The 17550-nt window shown below is 35.6% G+C and overlaps 3 protein-coding genes across 4 annotated transcripts; 1 reads left to right on the forward strand and 2 right to left on the reverse strand.

Moving 5' to 3' along the window:
* The first annotated feature begins 4257 nt into the window (after positions 1–4257).
* Positions 4258–9427, forward strand: LOC107025850 (probable WRKY transcription factor 20). Its single transcript, XM_015226618.2, has 6 exons — positions 4258–4538; positions 5739–5933; positions 7037–7589; positions 7700–7868; positions 7938–8093; positions 8588–9427. The coding sequence occupies exons 1-6, from the start codon at positions 4299–4301 to the stop codon at positions 9063–9065; spliced, it is 1791 nt and encodes a 596-aa protein (XP_015082104.1). The 5' UTR covers positions 4258–4298; the 3' UTR covers positions 9066–9427.
* An 84-nt stretch (positions 9428–9511) lies between these two features.
* LOC107025852 (scarecrow-like protein 21) lies at positions 9512–12977 on the reverse strand. 2 transcript variants are annotated; one of them, XM_015226619.2, is made up of 2 exons: positions 12725–12977; positions 9512–11495 (listed from the first exon to the last, which is right to left on the reverse strand). In XM_015226619.2, the coding sequence occupies exon 2, from the start codon at positions 11343–11345 to the stop codon at positions 9732–9734; it is 1614 nt and encodes a 537-aa protein (XP_015082105.1). In that variant the 5' UTR covers positions 11346–11495; positions 12725–12977; the 3' UTR covers positions 9512–9731. The 2 variants fall into 2 exon arrangements, with proteins under 2 accessions (XP_015082105.1, XP_015082106.1); XM_015226620.2 differs by lacking the exon at positions 12725–12977 and adding an exon at positions 11662–12686.
* A 3369-nt stretch (positions 12978–16346) lies between these two features.
* Positions 16347–17480, reverse strand: LOC107024237 (NADH-ubiquinone oxidoreductase 20.9 kDa subunit). Its single transcript, XM_015225177.2, has 2 exons — positions 17242–17480; positions 16347–16750 (listed from the first exon to the last, which is right to left on the reverse strand). The coding sequence occupies exons 1-2, from the start codon at positions 17393–17395 to the stop codon at positions 16596–16598; spliced, it is 309 nt and encodes a 102-aa protein (XP_015080663.1). The 5' UTR covers positions 17396–17480; the 3' UTR covers positions 16347–16595.
* Positions 17481–17550: the final 70 nt, after the last annotated feature.

Here is a 17550-nt window from a genome sequence, read left to right on the forward strand (position 1 = left end):
ATGCATCGCGAGAAGATTCAATTCCTCGCAAAAGTTTACATATCGCAAGAAGATTTCATACCTTGCGGAATTTATGCATCGCGAGAAGATTTCATCCCTCGCAAAATTTGCGCATCGCGGGAAGATATTCATGCCCTGCAAGCAATCATGCACTGCCGGAAAAGAATCGTGCATCTTAAAGGAAATATTTATCCCTCAACGTCAACTGACGTAAAATCTGGAGGAGAGAAATTAAGTGTCGACACGGTGAAAGACACTGTCTCTCATTTAAATTGCATTTTTAAGCTGACGAGTTTTATCTCAGTCGTTGTCAAGAGCATTCGAATGGATGAATTTCATCCAAAAAAAAAAAATCAAAATCAAAATCAAAAATCAAAAAAAAAAAGGTGCAAACTGCTTCAACAAGGACGCAACGCATCATAGAACCTTTTGGAGACAGGTCTGGGATTGACTTCCACCACATGCAACCGCACTTCTCTACAAAGGTCATGTGTTCGGTCAAAATTGGGTTTGTCAATTGTCGTTGTCCATGATTTCTTTCATCAATCATACACAACGAAAGGGACAGCTGTTGACACCCAATTTTGGCCTAACATTTTAAATTCGTGATTTTGGAGCTTTATTTATTTAATAGCAAATTTTGGTCCGATGATTTTTAAAATTCATACATTTTGAGTCAAATACAAAAAAAAAAAAAACTGCCTTTCCCACATTGTCTCTCAAACAATTTTCAATTTTGCAATAGTCCCACATCGGTATTTTATCCTTTTTGAGGATTTTTGGGTTTCTATATAAACCCACTTCATTCAATATTTTAAAAGAGGATTTGGAGGGGAAAACAAAAGAATACTCATAAAATTTTGAGAATTCTTGGTTCCCATAGTTCAAAAATTTTAAAGTGTTTTTGTGGTTTTTCGAGTTGAGGAGGTGGAGTCGTCTTCTTCAAACTCGTAGTTCCGGTTCGCCGCCCAGAACCAGGTAATTTTTTTCTTAGCCTTGTTTTATTTAATTCCCAGCTCTTTTACGTTTTCTGTTTATTATATGTAGCTTTTTTTTTTTTTTAGTTTAATGTAGTTCTAAAAGTCAATTAATATTTGTGTTTATTGTAGTTTTAATATTAGCATTATTTTACGATTTAATGTTTATTTATTTATTATTATTATTATTTTAAAATTGTTAGTCAACTATTTGCTATCTTAACTTTCCAGGGTTTTGTTATTATTCTATTTTAATGTTATTTTTATTTTTATATATTACGTTATTGTTGTTTTCATTTCTAATTATGTTGTTTTAGTTTGGTTGTTATTTTCCATATTCTCTTGGGATAAGTTTGTTATGTTTTGTTGATGTTCAAGTTATATTAAATATATTTGTTAAAAGGGCCAATGGAAAAACTCTCCGTCGGTTTTGGAGGCCTTCCCATTAAAGACGGAAAATTTAATCAAGTTTATATTATAAATTGTTAAATGGCCAATGAAAAAGTTTAGAGGCCTTCCCATGTCAATAAGACGGATTTTTATTCTTAAGTTATTATTTGAGTTATTCATTTTTATTTGGCACTAACTCTTTTACTAAGTGTCTTTACAGGTACACGGAGGTGCTTCTCCTTGAAATTATTCGAAAAGTTCGAATTATATCTTTATTTCATTATTATGTGAATATTGACGTTAGGCAAACTTTAGGCCGATGATTATTATTTTATTGTGTTTATTGCATGTTTATTATATCTGTATATTATTTTATATTCTTCCTCAATTTGAAAAAAAAAATGAATTCAGTCGGGAACCACATTTGTGGATTCCGAAGGGTGCCTAACCCCTTCCCTTCGGAATAACTTGAACCCCTTACCTAGAATCAATTGGTTTCGTAGATTAATAATTGGTTTCCTAGTTTTCCTAAAATTAGGTGGCGACTCTTCTTTTTAAAACTCGTTTATTTTTAAAACTTTGTTAAAATTGAATCAATTAATCATTTTCGAGTTGCCGCGACGTTTCGCCCTATTTTAACAGAGTGGGGATGTAAACAAATATTCAAATCATATATTATACAAATAAAACAAATATATAATAATATATGTTAAAAAAAATAAAAAACTATACGATAACCAAATATTACCCATGTCAACCAAGATTTCTTTTTTCTTTGAAGAAGACACTTCAACCCACCCCAAATGTACTCAAATTGCATTATTTTTCTATTATTATAAAAGTGTACCTTAACTGAATTCCAATAACATAGATGAAACCCAACGTAAAGGAATATAATTGAATATGGCAATTATTGAGAGGAAAATTATTTACCTATAGTACTTGGATAGAGACAACTCATGAATAACACCCACATATGACATCCCATGTCCCATAGTCAACTTGCGTCCAATCGTGTTTCACTAAGTAACTATCAAAAGTACAAACACATGTGCTATATCTAATTAACTTAATTAGGTAGATTTGACGATAAAATTGTACTATCATATTGAAATAAAATAAAAGAAGGGAAAAAGATCGAAAATGCCCTTAAGGTATTAGAAATAGCTCAAAAATGTCCTTCTTCCGTCTATTGGATTAAAAAATGCCCTCTCATCCACCTATTTGGATCAAAAATGCCCTTAGAGTAAAATTTCAACCTAAAATACCCCTCCCTTTAACAGAAGCTGATGTGGCAAAAATAATATTTAAAATTTCATGTGTTGGCATTATGATTATTGGTCCACATGTAATTAGACCCAATTTCATTCTCAATCATATCCATCAATCCAAACCCATTTCTAAAAGATCCTACTTTTTCTTTCTTCATCTTTCTTCTATAAAATTATTTGGAGGATTAATAAAATACTATCAAATTCTTTCGGTAAATTCAAATCTTTAAAAAAAGGTTATAAAAAATTCTATATATCATCATTCTCTCGAAAAAAATATTAATTGACCTACTAATTTTATGGTAGTGAAGATAAGTGCAATTTAATTTGTATCCCAAAACGTATCAAAAGAATGAGTGGATTTGATGAAATGGGAACAAAAAAAATCATACATTCAATCTCCCATGGAAGCAAGACACTCATCAAATCAAGTCATGTTGTTTATCACATTTTTTAAAAAAAAATGAAGCCTCTAACAGTTGAGGAGGAGTTCAATCTCCAATTAGCTCACGAAAGACTTTGAATTTTTTAGAGAAATGCTTGGAACATCATGTTCTTGTATTGATTGTTTATTTTATTAATATTCCAAATAATTTTTTTAGAAGAAAGATGAAGAAAGTGGGGGAAATGGGTTTGGTTTTGGGTTAATGGGTATGATTATGAATGAAAGTGGGTCTAATATATGTGGACCAATAAAATAATGCCACACATTTAACTAAAAGATATATATTTGCCACATCAGCTTCTGTTAAAGGTAAGGGTAATTTTAGGCTTAAATTTGACTCTAAGGGCATTTTTGATCCAAATAGGTGGATGAGAGGGCATTTTTGATCCAATAGATGGAAGAAGGGCATTTTAAAGCCATTTTCAATACGTTAAGGGCATTTTTGACCCTTTTCCCATAAAAGAAATGTAAACTTACGTAAATGTATTATCAAGGCTTAAAAGAGTTTTATAACGTGGTGGTTAAGTCTGAATTATTGTTTAAAGCAAAGTGTTGTTCATTCCAGACTACACACAATCAGAATATGAAGGTAGCGGAGATGCGAGTATTCAAATAAGTGTGTGGTACATGCTAGACGATATGAGATTATGAATAAATTTATACAAGATAAGGTAAGAGTAGCCTCTACGACGAACAAGTTGAGATAGCTCAAGCATATAAAAAAAAAGGTGTGTGGATGTACCAACAAAGAGGAGCGAGAAATAGACCAAAATACGTTTTAGGAGAGGTAGATGTACATAGGTCGAGAAAAGCTAGAAAATGTGACTAAAACAAAGCACAATACATTTTTAACTTCCAAAGACATAACGACCTCAATAAAATTGATATGAGAATCGAGGATTATAGTATAAGAGTAGTAAGTAATTGATTGTTGTCGTAAAAAGGGGACTAATCTCCTCTTCCTATCCTCTTTTTTTAGTTCGATGTAAACCCCAACCACTAACTTTTTACCTATTAGAAAATCGTAATTTAAAAAAGCAAAAAGAAAAAGTATTTCCCTTTTTGTAAAGCAGCCAAATTACCGTTTCGTGGAAAATGTCGAAACTACCCCTGCCCACTGCCCCCGGTCACACTGTTGGGTCACACCCCTTTTGACTGTTGTCTTCTCCAACACACCCGAAAAAAAAATAAAAAAAAAGCTCTTCGGAATCGTCAATGGAAGACTCTCACTCTCAGCAGCAGCAGCTGCACTCTACTTCCGAGCAACAACTCAGAGATGGAACAAACTCCTCCGGCGGCTTCCGTCACAACGCCGCCGGATCGAACGGCGGTGCTAAGTACAAGCTCATGACTCCTGCTATGCTTCCGATCTCTAGGTCCGCCTGTATCACCATACCTCCCGGTCTCAGTCCTTCCTCCTTCCTCGAATCTCCTGTTCTCCTTTCTAACATCAAAGTCAGTTTCTCAATCTCTATTTCTCTGTTATTTTTAACCATTAATATTGGACGAAATTTAAGCTTGTTTTGTTAGAATTGTAACACATTAGCTGACGAAATGAAGTTATTTTGACTACGATGCTTTTTTTAATCGGAGAATTTTAGTAGATCCAGGATGTTGAGGTGATTATCAGCACTAATTAGCTGTTGTTATGTTCTGATTGATAAGAAAACGAAGGATAAGCTATAATGAAAAATAATTAGGGAATCTTAACAATTAATTAGTTTAAGTGTTGTTAAGAGTAAGGTGTATAGTTGTGCTGTCTTCAATTGAGTGAAATGCAAACTATTAGTAAAACTTTTTTCCTTTTTGATTGCGTCATAATATACTAATCAGTGGAGGATTTGAGGATTTTTTTGATGTGATTGTTGCTTTCTTAAAGTACGGTTTGAATTATTGATTAGATATTTGGTTCTTTTCATTGGCATTTGCAATTTGCAACTTGTTAGTTTGATTCTTCTGCATATAACTAAGTGCTCATTTAAGAATATAATATTTATCTGTAAATATAAGTTTGTTTATCTGTGCAAATTGTCACCGTTGGTTCTGATGCTTACATGAACAATGTACTGTATTGGTGCATATATCGTTTTTTAATAGAATTATGCTTGTGGCCTTTACCAGAATACATATTCTTCGTTCTTCTGCGTGGAAAAAGCTTAGTTAGGCATCAGTGTTGTTTTTTCACATAATGAATCTTCCTTTTCACAAGGTGCTCAGCTTTTCCACTATGTTGTTCCTTGTGGAAAAAGATGTTTACTTTTAATGCTCAGTCCGTATAATGGCATCAGTAAATTCCCCTCCATTGTTCTTCTGACCTACTTATATGCTTTTTAAAGCTTGCCTAAATGTTTGTCTTATTCGGACGTAAATGCTAATGTTCTGTTGCAGATAAATGATATTTTGCACTACTATAAGTAGCATCTATCTTCCTCCACCCAAATGAAAAGAAATGAACCTGAAGGTGACGTAAAAAAGAAAAAACTCTTCTCCCTCCTCAACGGAGCAGAAAACTGAGAAAGAGTAGTAAATATATGTACCATGTCTGTCAATGGATGAATGTGTTCCCCTTTGGAAAAGAAAATTGTGATCAATAACTTGAAAGTTTATTTCATTTACCTATCAAAACACTTAGTCTATTTCACTTATAACCTGCAGGCTGAGCCATCTCCGACTACAGGTTCCTTCTCCAAATTTCAAACAGTGCAAGGCTCTGGTGGGGCTGCTGCATTCTTATTGACAAGAGGTTATGCTAGTGGCAATACATACATTGAAAGAAAAGCAAGCTGCATTGAGTACAAATATGCCGGTGGATCTAGTTCTACATCAGGATCATTAGCAACTGAACATGTGGTAATGCTCTATTAGAAAATATTATTGATGTTGGATTAGAAACAAAAAGCAAATGAAACAAGAGCTTTTTATTAGCAGTAGCCCTCTTTAACAACTGACTGATGTTTAACTTAGAAAAAATAGAAGTTTAACTCTGAGGTTCAGGTTCCTGTTCTTGTGTCTTTCTCTTGATATGGCATCTATTTGAGGTTAATGTCAAATGTGCAGGTTCTAAATGGTGTTGTAACATGCTATCCGGAAGTAAAGTAGCTTTGGTTTGCTCATCTGTTTTTTTCTTCTTCATATCGAAGAGACTCATGTTTCTTAAGTGGCAGCTCTACAGTCCTTTTCACACAAGTAGAGTATCATTAATTTGGTTATGTCGGTAGATTGATAGCACCATGAGCAGTAGTTTGAGTGTGGTCATGCATGCTGTCAAGAAATAAATTGTTAAACCAGTGGATGTGACCTTTCATCTACTATGCCTTGTTACTGATCCTTCTTACCTCTTCTATGATTTGTCACATTACTATTAAAAAAATATTCGATTTACAAATTCCAGAAGTTATTACAATTAAAAATCATAAATTTGATTGATGGTGCATTCATCCAATTAACTTTGCTGGGAATGTACAATGACTAACTTAAGTCTGTTCTTCTGCGACTGTTAAGTCATGTCAGAATGCTCGTTAAAAGTAAGCCTGCAAATTAGTTTGTCAAAGTAATTCTTTCGAAGTTCTTTTTTTTAATTTTTAAATGGTAGTTATTCTTTTGAACTTTTAGAAAATCAACATGTATCACACATCTTGTGGCTATTTTCTCGATATCTTCCTCGTCCTTCTTGTTTTATGTTGCGTGGTGGGTGGATGGAGCTTCCTTTTCTTGCCGAGTTCAGAAGCATCTATATCCCTGTATATCTTAAAGGTTCCACAGAGTATGAATTTGCCTTGCACACCTGTTTTTTGGGCCCTCTTCTGATGAGTTTTCTCTTCTTATAGGTAAATCTTCAAAAATAAATATTTAGATATAATTTCTACTAGCTTGTTGAATAATTTGATTGTAGAAAAGAATATTAGTTTACTAGTAGTCAGTTCCGACATTCCTAATATGCTTCTGTAATCTAGATTTCTACAGGTCTCAACCAACAACAAAATGAGCCATTGAAAGAAGTTCAAGATCAATGTCATCCTCAATTGTTAGTACCTTCATCTCTAGCTAAACACGAGATGGAAACATCAAAAGAACTGAGTTTATCTGCACCTATTAATGTTGATGCTTCATCAAAAGAAGAGAGTCTATATGAACCTATTAACGTCGATGCCATGAATCCGAGAGGTCAATCTAGTGCAAGCATGCAAGGATCACATGCAGATCATAAAGATGTATTATCCGTAACATCTGAAAGATCATCAGATGATGGGTATAACTGGCGAAAGTATGGCCAGAAACTTGTTAAAGGAAGTGAATTTCCGAGAAGCTATTACAAATGTACATATCCAAACTGCGAAGTGAAAAAGATATTTGAGCGGTCACCTGAAGGACAAATAACAGAGATTGTTTATAAAGGTTCTCATGATCATCCTAAACCCCAACTGAGCCGCCGATTTTCTCCTGGTGCTCTCATGTCTGTTCAAGAAGATAAATGTGAGAAAGAAGCGTGTTTCAGGGGTCAAGAAGGTAAACAAGTAGCTCTTTTGGTATTTTTTTCCCTCCCAATTGAACATATAGTAGTTATCCTGAAGAAGTTTTCGTAATGTTATTCTGAGTCGACCTTTATTGATTCTCAGTCTATGTAGAAGACAAGTTCAACACCAATGTCCAAACTAGTAAAACTGAGCCTAGTAGTACTCCCGTATCACCTCAGCAAGCGGACACTGATGGTCTTGAAGGAGCAGGGTCACAGATGCATGGCACTAATGATGATATGGATGAGGATGATCAATTTGCGAAAAGAAGGTAAGACTGTTGGAACTCCTTCAGTTCATTCCTGCAATAGATCTAATAGATGGTTAAAATTTTACGCAGGAAAATGGATGGTGGGATGGATATAACACCAGTGATTAAGCCTATCCGTGAACCACGCGTTGTTGTTCAAACAGTCAGTGAAGTTGATATATTGGATGATGGGTACAAGTGGCGCAAATATGGACAGAAGGTGGTCCGAGGCAATCCTAATCCTAGGTATGTAGTGTTTATGGTTTGTAGTTATCTGGACATGTGACCTCATGTTACATTATTGGCGTCTACACAGACCTGATTTATCTTGCTATGTAACAAGCATCTGACAAAAGTCATTACTGGTTGTTGGTTGTGTTGGCTATTTATGAAGTAGTCATTTAAAATGTTCTGAGTTGTAGCCTAAGAAAGCCTGACACTTGTCATATATGAGCCTTCTCTTGATGAGAGGTAAGAGCCTAAAAGAGACAATGAAGTCTCTAGGATAGCAGATCCTTAATCCATCAATCCCAAGATCTTCTTCGTTGAAAGCCAACAGTCTATAGTTTGGAATTTAAGATGAATTAGAGACCATTTATCATTAAGTTCATCAAACATTCACACTCAGCATGATTCTTATAGATCTCTGGTAAGCTTTTGTATCATGTCCAGAAGCTAGGGATTTCGAGCATTTTCTTATCCGAGTGGTCAATCTTTTCTCGTGATTTCATGTCATGCAGGAGCTATTACAAGTGCACCAATGCTGGATGTCCTGTCAGGAAACATGTGGAGAGGGCTTCTCATGATCCCAAAGCTGTTATCACCACATATGAAGGAAAACATAACCACGATGTACCCGCTGCAAAAAATAATAACCATGAAATGACAGGATCCTCGCCTGTAACTGGCAATTCAAGGATCAGGGCAGGAGAGACCAACTCACTTAGTCTGGATCTAGGCGTTGGTACTGGATATCGTCTTGATAATGGGAACAACGGGCAACTTCACACCCTCCATCACCAAGTTCAAGTTTCACGTTCTGGTATGATGCTAGTACAGCCAGCTGCAGTTGCAGCGCGCTATGGTATTGTACATAGTGGTATGAGCCGATTTGGAGCTATAGATAATCGTGTTCAAGGACCTAGTTTCGAAACTTTGCCTTTACAACCTTCTACTCAGTCTCTCCAAAACTATGGTAAGATACTTCTTGGCCCGTGAATCGTATCTACCATCAACTATAAGAGCTTAACAATAAGAAGCCACCATCTATATTTTTTCCTGCATCTTGGTGGATTACAAAGATATCTCTAGTTGAAGTATAAATACTTCTAGGACTCGTCGCGTGATGCTGTATAATACACCTTCACCTTGTGTTCTTTGTGTACATATACCTAGAGTATATTAGGAAATGGATGACGGAGCAAATGTCGATCTCCAATATCTTTCTCCCATGAATACAGATCAATGACATTTTCTAGGAATTATGATGAACTTATCAATGTTATCATATTTTCTGTAATTATGATGAGTGAACTTGGCTAATGTATTTTCTGTAATTTTCATTTGATATATATCCTGAATCTGTTGTTTTATATCGTACAAACTGACCAAATAATCTATGAACATGAGTTGACAGATCGAGTAAACATAAAATGAACAATGAGAAAGATAAAAAAGACTTCGATTAGTTTGTGATAGAACAGATCCTAACAAGATTAAATGACTTGTCTTTTAACTTAATACAAACAGAAAAAAGAAGAAGAGGTGCTACTATCTCTCACCATTATCAAGCTACAAGTTACATGCACCTAATTACGGTAGGTAGGATGTACACAGACCTTACCTCTACCTTTGCAGGGTAGAGAGGCCGTTTCCAATAAGAGATTATTTCCATGCACAAGAAGCAACTAAATCTCGATTCATCCAGCCAAGATAGAGCGCGCCATTTCTCTCATTAAGCGTATAGCTTTGGTAGTAATTCTCCAGCAGGGTCTTGATAGTAGCGTTTACTGAGGAGCTTAACGGATATGGTTTAAACCCGGCCAGAGCAAATCGTGATCTCCACCTTTCAAGCAGCTCGTGTCGCTCCACTCTCTCTGCCCCTTCACATGCTAATATGTTGACAATTTCACGGGCTAAGCAGTGTTGCTCAACGTTGATTCGTTCCTTATGGTCTCTAGGTAGAGCCACGTCTATTGATTCGAAAACAGATAGGTAGTAGTTCAGTGTCTCCAAGAACCTGGGGAAGAATTGGGCTGTGTTAGTGTTGGACTCTTGCTCCACTAAGGTAACAATCTTGGGAGATAAGCTTTTAACCATCCTCAGAAGTCTGTCTCTGTGATTTTGAGTTCCAACGCTCTCATCAGGCATATGGTGCAAGACGAGCGCAAAGTTAACAGCCAATGGTTCCCCGGGACGAACCTTAAGATGCTCAATCTCAATATCTGGACAAGAAGCAGACACGGGATGAAATTCGAAAGGTACATTGCAAGATGCAGCAATGCTTGACAGTCTTCGACCTACGATTTCAATCCCTCCTCCTCTGGCGTAAGCTGATGTAGAGTCATCAATCCCTGTGATGCGGATTCTTGGAGGTCCACCAGGCCGCGCTGCGAGAGCATGGATTAAGGTGATCCACTGGCTACCCTGAGCAATCTGGAAATCGATTATATGAATCGAGTTCTCATCTTTCATGGCATCAACAATTGCGCCATTTGCTGACAAATATCCAAACTTGAAGTATGGACAGATTTCATAAAGCAGGTGCATGTACGAGAATAGCTCGACACTAGTAGGCTCTTTGCACCTTAAGGCCTTGTAGATGGAGCTTCCGGAGGAGGCCAATCTAGCAACTAAACCTTCCAGCATATAAGCACCTAAACGTTGTATCGGAGACCCACAAACAGATACCACCGTGCGTAGTTCTGACATTAACCATTCAGCTGTGATCAAATTATTCTCCGCTATTGCTTTAGCACAAGCAATTAGAACTTCTTTCAAGTCTCCGCTAGGCATCATCTCTATCATTCCAACCAATTTATCCGACTCTGATGAAACTTGATTGGCTGCAGTCACAGGGATAGTATTATATGATTCCAAGCTTTCTGAATCTGGCCCTAGCATTGCAGTTTCAAGTTCCCTTAACTTGTGCTTCAGGTCAGTAACATCACTAGTGTAGCACGAACTGTTACCCGACGACTGAAATGTATCATCAGGAGAATGATGCATGTCTGAACGACACGAATCAGAACCTTGGTGCATCATGGGGTTGAAATTAACAATAGGAGGTGAATCAGAAACAAGTTCACTAGAATTTCCCGCGGATGATTCAACATAACAGTGTTGGGCGAGTTTTAAGGCAGAGACATCAGCATAGAACGATTGGTTGTTGTTCGGATTGTTAACGGAAGGCAGGAAATAGGATTCTTGATACTCTATGGGTTGGTTATAGAATCTGTTGAACTCGTTGATATCCTCAGGGTTTTGAGAAGGCCTCATCGTGAAATATTATCTAACCGTTTAGCACATCATAGATATCCAGAAGACAACAGAAACAATTCCAGCATACACCCCGCTTCGTTACAAAAAGTTCACCAGCTCCAAGCTTTAACATTCACATCCATAACACATTTCAAAGATCCAACTATCCTGCGGAGAAGTTAAACAAATACCATAGCAATTGTTACTAACGAGAAATCAAAAGAACACCAATTTATAAAGAACAGCTTGAACTTAATTTAGTGTAAGCGTTGGACAAATGCTTTTGTTCATAGTCCTAACAGCACTGTAACCAATATAATAAGTTAATAACTACCTCTCGACAAGAGGGGATTGCTCAGATGGGAAACACCCTCCAACTCCAACCTTAAGGTTAGAGCATCAAGTCACCAACGGAGCAAAAGGCGGGAGCTCCTAGACATGGGGTGAAAAAAAAAAACTACCTCTCAGTCCCAAACAAGTTAAGGTCGGCTAATTGAATCCTCATAGCTTCATTAAGCTCAATTCATACCCTTCATCATATCAAATAAAAGCACTTTAGCCAAACAACTACCTCTCGACAAAAGGGGTTGCCCAGATGGTAAGCACCCTCCACCTCCAATCTTAAGATTGCGGATTCGACTCACCAAGGAACCAAAAGGTCGGAGCTCCTAGGGAAGGGTGAAAAGAAAAAAAACTGAACTCTCAGACTCAAACAAGTTGGGGTCAGCTCATTTTACCTCAACCCATACCCTTCATCATATAAAAAAAAGCACTTTAACCAAAGTTGCAATCTTTTACCAAAGCACTTTAAAAAGGTCTAGGCTGAAGGGTTAGGTCCCCACTACCCACTGCCTTAGCCTTATAGATCTTCTATACACAGAATGAAACCCCTAATTTTCATCATAACAAAAAAGAATTCACTGAATTTCTCCAGATTTACTGGCAAACAAACTATTCCCATCCACAAAACCCAAAAAAATTAAAATGTCTCAAATGCTTTCAAAAAATTACAAAGAAATGAAGCTTACCACTTGCATCTTAACACCAGAATTTAGCTAAACATAAAGAACTGAAGCTTACCACTTGCATCCTAACACCAGAATTAGCTAAACATAAAGAACCCCCACACCGACAACAAAAAACTAAAACAAGAAAAACAAAAAGATCCATTTTTTTTCAAGAATGAAAAGAGATTTCAAGTTAATACAAAAAGATTCAAATTTTTTTCAAGTTTATACAAAAAGATCCAAATTTTTTTCAAGAATGAAAAGGGGTTCCAAGTTCATACAAAAGAATTCAGTTTCTATCAAGTTTACACACAAAGATTCAACTTTTTACAACAATTATAACTGCCCATATCTTCAGATTATCAAAAAAAACAGTGAAAGAAAACATACCTGATACTCAGAGAAGAAATCTTAAGCAAAAAGATTGAAGAACATGGTTAATGAAGCAATCAGAGAAAAAAAGCTTAACTTTAGACAAGGCATATTCCATTTTTAGTAAGCCACTAGTGGTGAAGAAAATACTAAAAAGAAAGTCAGAGAAAAAAAATCAAACTTGATTTTCAACATTGTAATAAAATTCAGAAAAAAAATAGTTGAAGCTGAAATTTTTGTCCTTGACTTAGGTTGGGAAGATATTTTATTAGTCACCATTAATTCTTTTTGGTGGGAGTACAATCATAATTGTTTATTTGACTTCATATTGTAGTCTTCTTTTTTAATTAATTTTTATTTTGAAAAAATGACTTTTTTTATAATTAACATTTTTTTATTTTAAATTTCTCATTTTATATTGTATAAGACAAATTTTTATTGATATAAAAGTATTTGTAAATTTTTCTTGTTACCTTAAAGTAAGATCTGATCTTTCTTTACACAAATTAAAAACTTAATGAGGAGATGTTAGATTATATTTTAAAATTTTGTAAGATATTAAAAGTTGATAATGCTTTATAATATCTTTTGGTATTGCAGAATATTTATTTGAATAGATTAAAATTTATAGTTAAACTATTACGTACTTAATTAGCGTTTCAAACTCGAATTTTAAAAATATGAATATGAATAATCAAACTAATATATTTTAGATTAAAAATAAATAAACTGTTAAAGACTTTAACTGTTACGGAAAACCCAATATCTAAATATTGCATTTATTATTACTAGCAAATAAAATAAATGTCATCTTTATGGCCATCTACTTCATTAAATAATATTCTACGTTACGCAACATCCTTTTGTTGTCTATAATTGACCATCTTAAATTCTTTTCTAGTACATATCTTAAAATTTGATTTTTTTAAAATGACATTACATTTTCTCATTACAATTATCAACAAAAAGTTGTAGTCCTTTTTAAGATAAAAGACTATATATTATTATTGTTTATAATATAAAGTCTATTTGTCAATATTAATGGGGAGAGCTTTACTTACACGTGGACAAATTATTAAGGTACTTCAAGCTTGAAACATGAGAAAAGTGATTAGTGAATAAATTTCAATTGGTATAACGTTTAAGCGTTCATTAATCCTTGATTAACGGTAGTTATAATTCTCTTGATGTACTCAATTGCGCCTATCACTATTCAGTCAATTTATTAGGCAATGACTATACAAATAATTACATCTACGAGCCTCGTAAGCTAATATTTGAAGTAGAGCTAGACTCAAAATTCATTTATCTTCGTGGCATCAAAGTTAGACTCATTCCTTTTCTTAATGTTAGACCTCATGTTATGTTATACACACTCCAGTTAATCATGAGTGCTTGTGTTCTTCACTTGCACTCTCCAAATGTTACACTCTCATCACACACCTAAGGTAAAAGAGTCTTCTTGGGTGTTGTATAATCTTAACGAGGCATTTTCACTGTAGTTTCAAGGAAATTACTGTCTCGTTCTTAAGGACTTTCTGACCGATAGGTTTGATCATAAACACAATGTAATGTTTAGCCGCGAAGGCCTTCCACAGCCACACAGAGCCAACAAAAACAGTTAAATGCAGCTCATACAGATGCAACATGTAACTAAAGAAGGCCAATAAAGCAACCAGATAACGAGAGCAACACATCGATCCCTATTCAACAAACACATTTCTAGAGGTAAAGTTACCAGAATGCAACAACAGAACTTCAACAACAATATAAAGATGAAACATCTAGTTGAATAGTTGAGACTTCCTCTCCTTTGTTGGTTGGCATCATTTTCGACAATGATAAGCATTTGTTAGAATATCCAACCTGCATTGAAAGAGTTAACAACATCGTCTCCTATTCAACAAACACATTTCTGGAGGTAGCTGCTACCTGAATGCAACAACAAAACTTGAACAACAATATAAAGATGAAGCATCTAGTTGAATATTTAGGACATCCTGTCCTTTGTTGCTTGATAACATTTTCGACAAGGGTAAGCACTTGCTACTGTATACAATCTGCATTGAAAAAGTTGACATCAAGAACTTCAAGCAAGTCATCACTTGCAATGTTCCCGTCCTCCAGAAGCATGAAGCTATGTTTTTTACTTGTGAAGATGAGTTGCTATGCAAACAAAGAGTTTTTCAGTGCCATAGCCTCTAGGTTCAGATTTATTGCTTGTTTAAATTCTACAACTGCCTTATCAAATTTAGCTTGTCTGTCATCACAAAGCTAAGTATCAAAAGTATTTTTACAGCTTGCACATGATATCATTTCTGTTATCATTCCTATTCTCTATTTGCATTTCCCCACATATAAAAAGAAACTTTCACAGGATTGTTACTTTCCTGGAAAATAAAATAATTTATAGCTAAGTTGCGGCTTTATGGGAGGAAATGTCTTAAACTTAGGGCATTCTCTATTTGCATTTCCCCCCATCTAAAAAGAAACTTTCACAGGAATGTTACTTTCCTAGAAAATAAAATAATTTATAGCTAAGTTGTGGCTTTATGGGAGAAAATGTTTTAAACTTAGGGTATATCTACTCATGAAACAAATTGAATGTCTCAGCTTCAAGAAGCTATGTAAGGGTATGACAGTAAGAATCAGAATCAAAAGACCGATATTACCAGCATAACTCAAGTGAACCTGCTTGATAGGATTCCACCTTGTTCCCATCCTATCCCTCTCTTTCAGAAAAGAAAACACAACAACAACTATGCCTCAATCCCAAACAAGTTGGGGTCAGCTATATGAATCCTTGCACTTCATTTAAGAACACACAGGACAAGCCAAAAGAAGAGAATTCAACTCTGTTATACTTCTATGATCAATTGGTGGCATAAAGACTGTGAAGTATAAGATCTAATTAATTCAAATTTAAAAACTACTACACCCGAGTCCCAAACAAGTTGGGGTCGGCTACATGAATCTCAATTCTCTCATTTAAGTTCATTTCATAACATCATCACACTAAATAATGCATAGTCAACTCATCATTATTAGCAAGTCAGGAGAAGCCATGATTCATAGTAACCGTAATAAGTCAGTAACCACAGACTGATTATTAAAGATATTACTTTCAACAAAGTTGTCATATAGAAGTGAGAAATGCCCACTATTTTCATTACATCCCCGGAAACTACAAAAAAGGGACAACAAGGGTGAGCACTTGCTGCTATATCCAGCCTGCATTGCTAAGAGTTAACATCAACAACTTCAAGCAAGTCATTTTACTTGCAATGCTACCCTCCTCCAAAACCATGCCTGCTTCTTAATTAACTGATTCCCTAACAAAAGCTTCTGTTTTACTCGTGACGATAAGTTACTATGGAGATGGATTGCTTTTCGCTGTTCTAGTGTCTAGGTACAGATATATATGCTTTTCGCTTTTCGCTCGCCATTCACAACACTGATATAAGAACACACAGGACAAGCCAAAAGAAGAGAATGAAACTCCAATATACTTCTATCAGTCTATGATCAATTGGTGGCATAAAGAATGTGAAGCATATGATCCACTTGATTAAAAAATAACAACAGCGAATCTCGAGTCCCAAATGTGTTGGGGTCGGCTACATAAATCTCAATTCTCTCATTTAAGCTGATTTCAAAACATTATCATACTAAATAATGCATAGTCAACACATCGTTATTAGCAAGTCACAATAGTACATGATTCATAGCAAAACAAGAAATCATATCAAGTTGGTAACCAGAGACTGATTATTAATGGTATTACTTTCAACAAAGTTCTCGTGAGAAGAGAGAATGCCCACTGTTTTGATAACATCTCGGGGAACTACAAAAGGGAATCCAAAAGAACCAGAAAATTAAAGGGAAGCAGTTAAATCTTGTACTTGGCTTTCGCTACCTCTCCTTCATTTGGGAAGAAACCCATGAGCCTGCCAGCTGAATTCTGATAAGCATACATGAAACCACCCATTAGCCCAATCAAACCTCCGGTAACCATCGATGGCCCTCTAATCCCTGGCTTAATTCCTGCCCAAAATCCACAATTTATCAATAACAAAGGAGATAACTTGCTTATGTGAGCACAAGCTGAGCTAGGATTTGAATTTGAAGCTTACAGGTTCAGGATTATACTCCTTTTGATTTACTGATCCAAATTAATAATGTCTGCATAAATTTCTTAAGATAAATACAGGATTTGAACCAAAACTACTTGATTCTGCCAAACCAGATTCCTACCCTCTAGTTCCTTCCCAAAACATAATTGCACTGAAGTAACCAAAATTTTCACTAAATGGTTCAAAATACGAAGAACTAAACACACGAATAAGCTAAAGGGCTTCAACATCTAATATACAATGTATAAATTATATGATTTTCCACCGAAGGAGAATCGGATGAACCCCTCAGCACTACCCGGCTCCATAAGAAGTGTAATCCAAATGACAAATCCAAACAGATTTACAATTTAAGCTTCAGTAAATCGAATGAATGATAACAGTAAAGGATAGAGAAGTTACCGGAGAGGTATCCGACGGTGACAGAAATCCCGGTGATGGTGGTGAGCCGGAGGTAATCGAGTGTGTTGAAATTACCGACGGTTTTAGTAAACGGTGGGTTTCGATCTATCACTGGATATTCGGGCTTTGCCGATGCTGTGATATCAGTATTCATCTTCCTTCTTAGCTGCTCTTCTTCTGGTCACTTGCCGGCGGCGGATACTCCAGTTGAATTTTACGATCGGAAAATGCAAATTTCAGTCTCTGTATTTGTTCCTCTTTGTTAACGGGCTGGGCCTTTCTGATTAATAAGGCCCGTTGTTCTACCTA

Source organism: Solanum pennellii, chromosome 7 (genome assembly GCF_001406875.1).
Source record: "Solanum pennellii chromosome 7, SPENNV200".
NCBI classification, from domain to species: Eukaryota; Viridiplantae; Streptophyta; class Magnoliopsida; order Solanales; family Solanaceae; genus Solanum; species Solanum pennellii.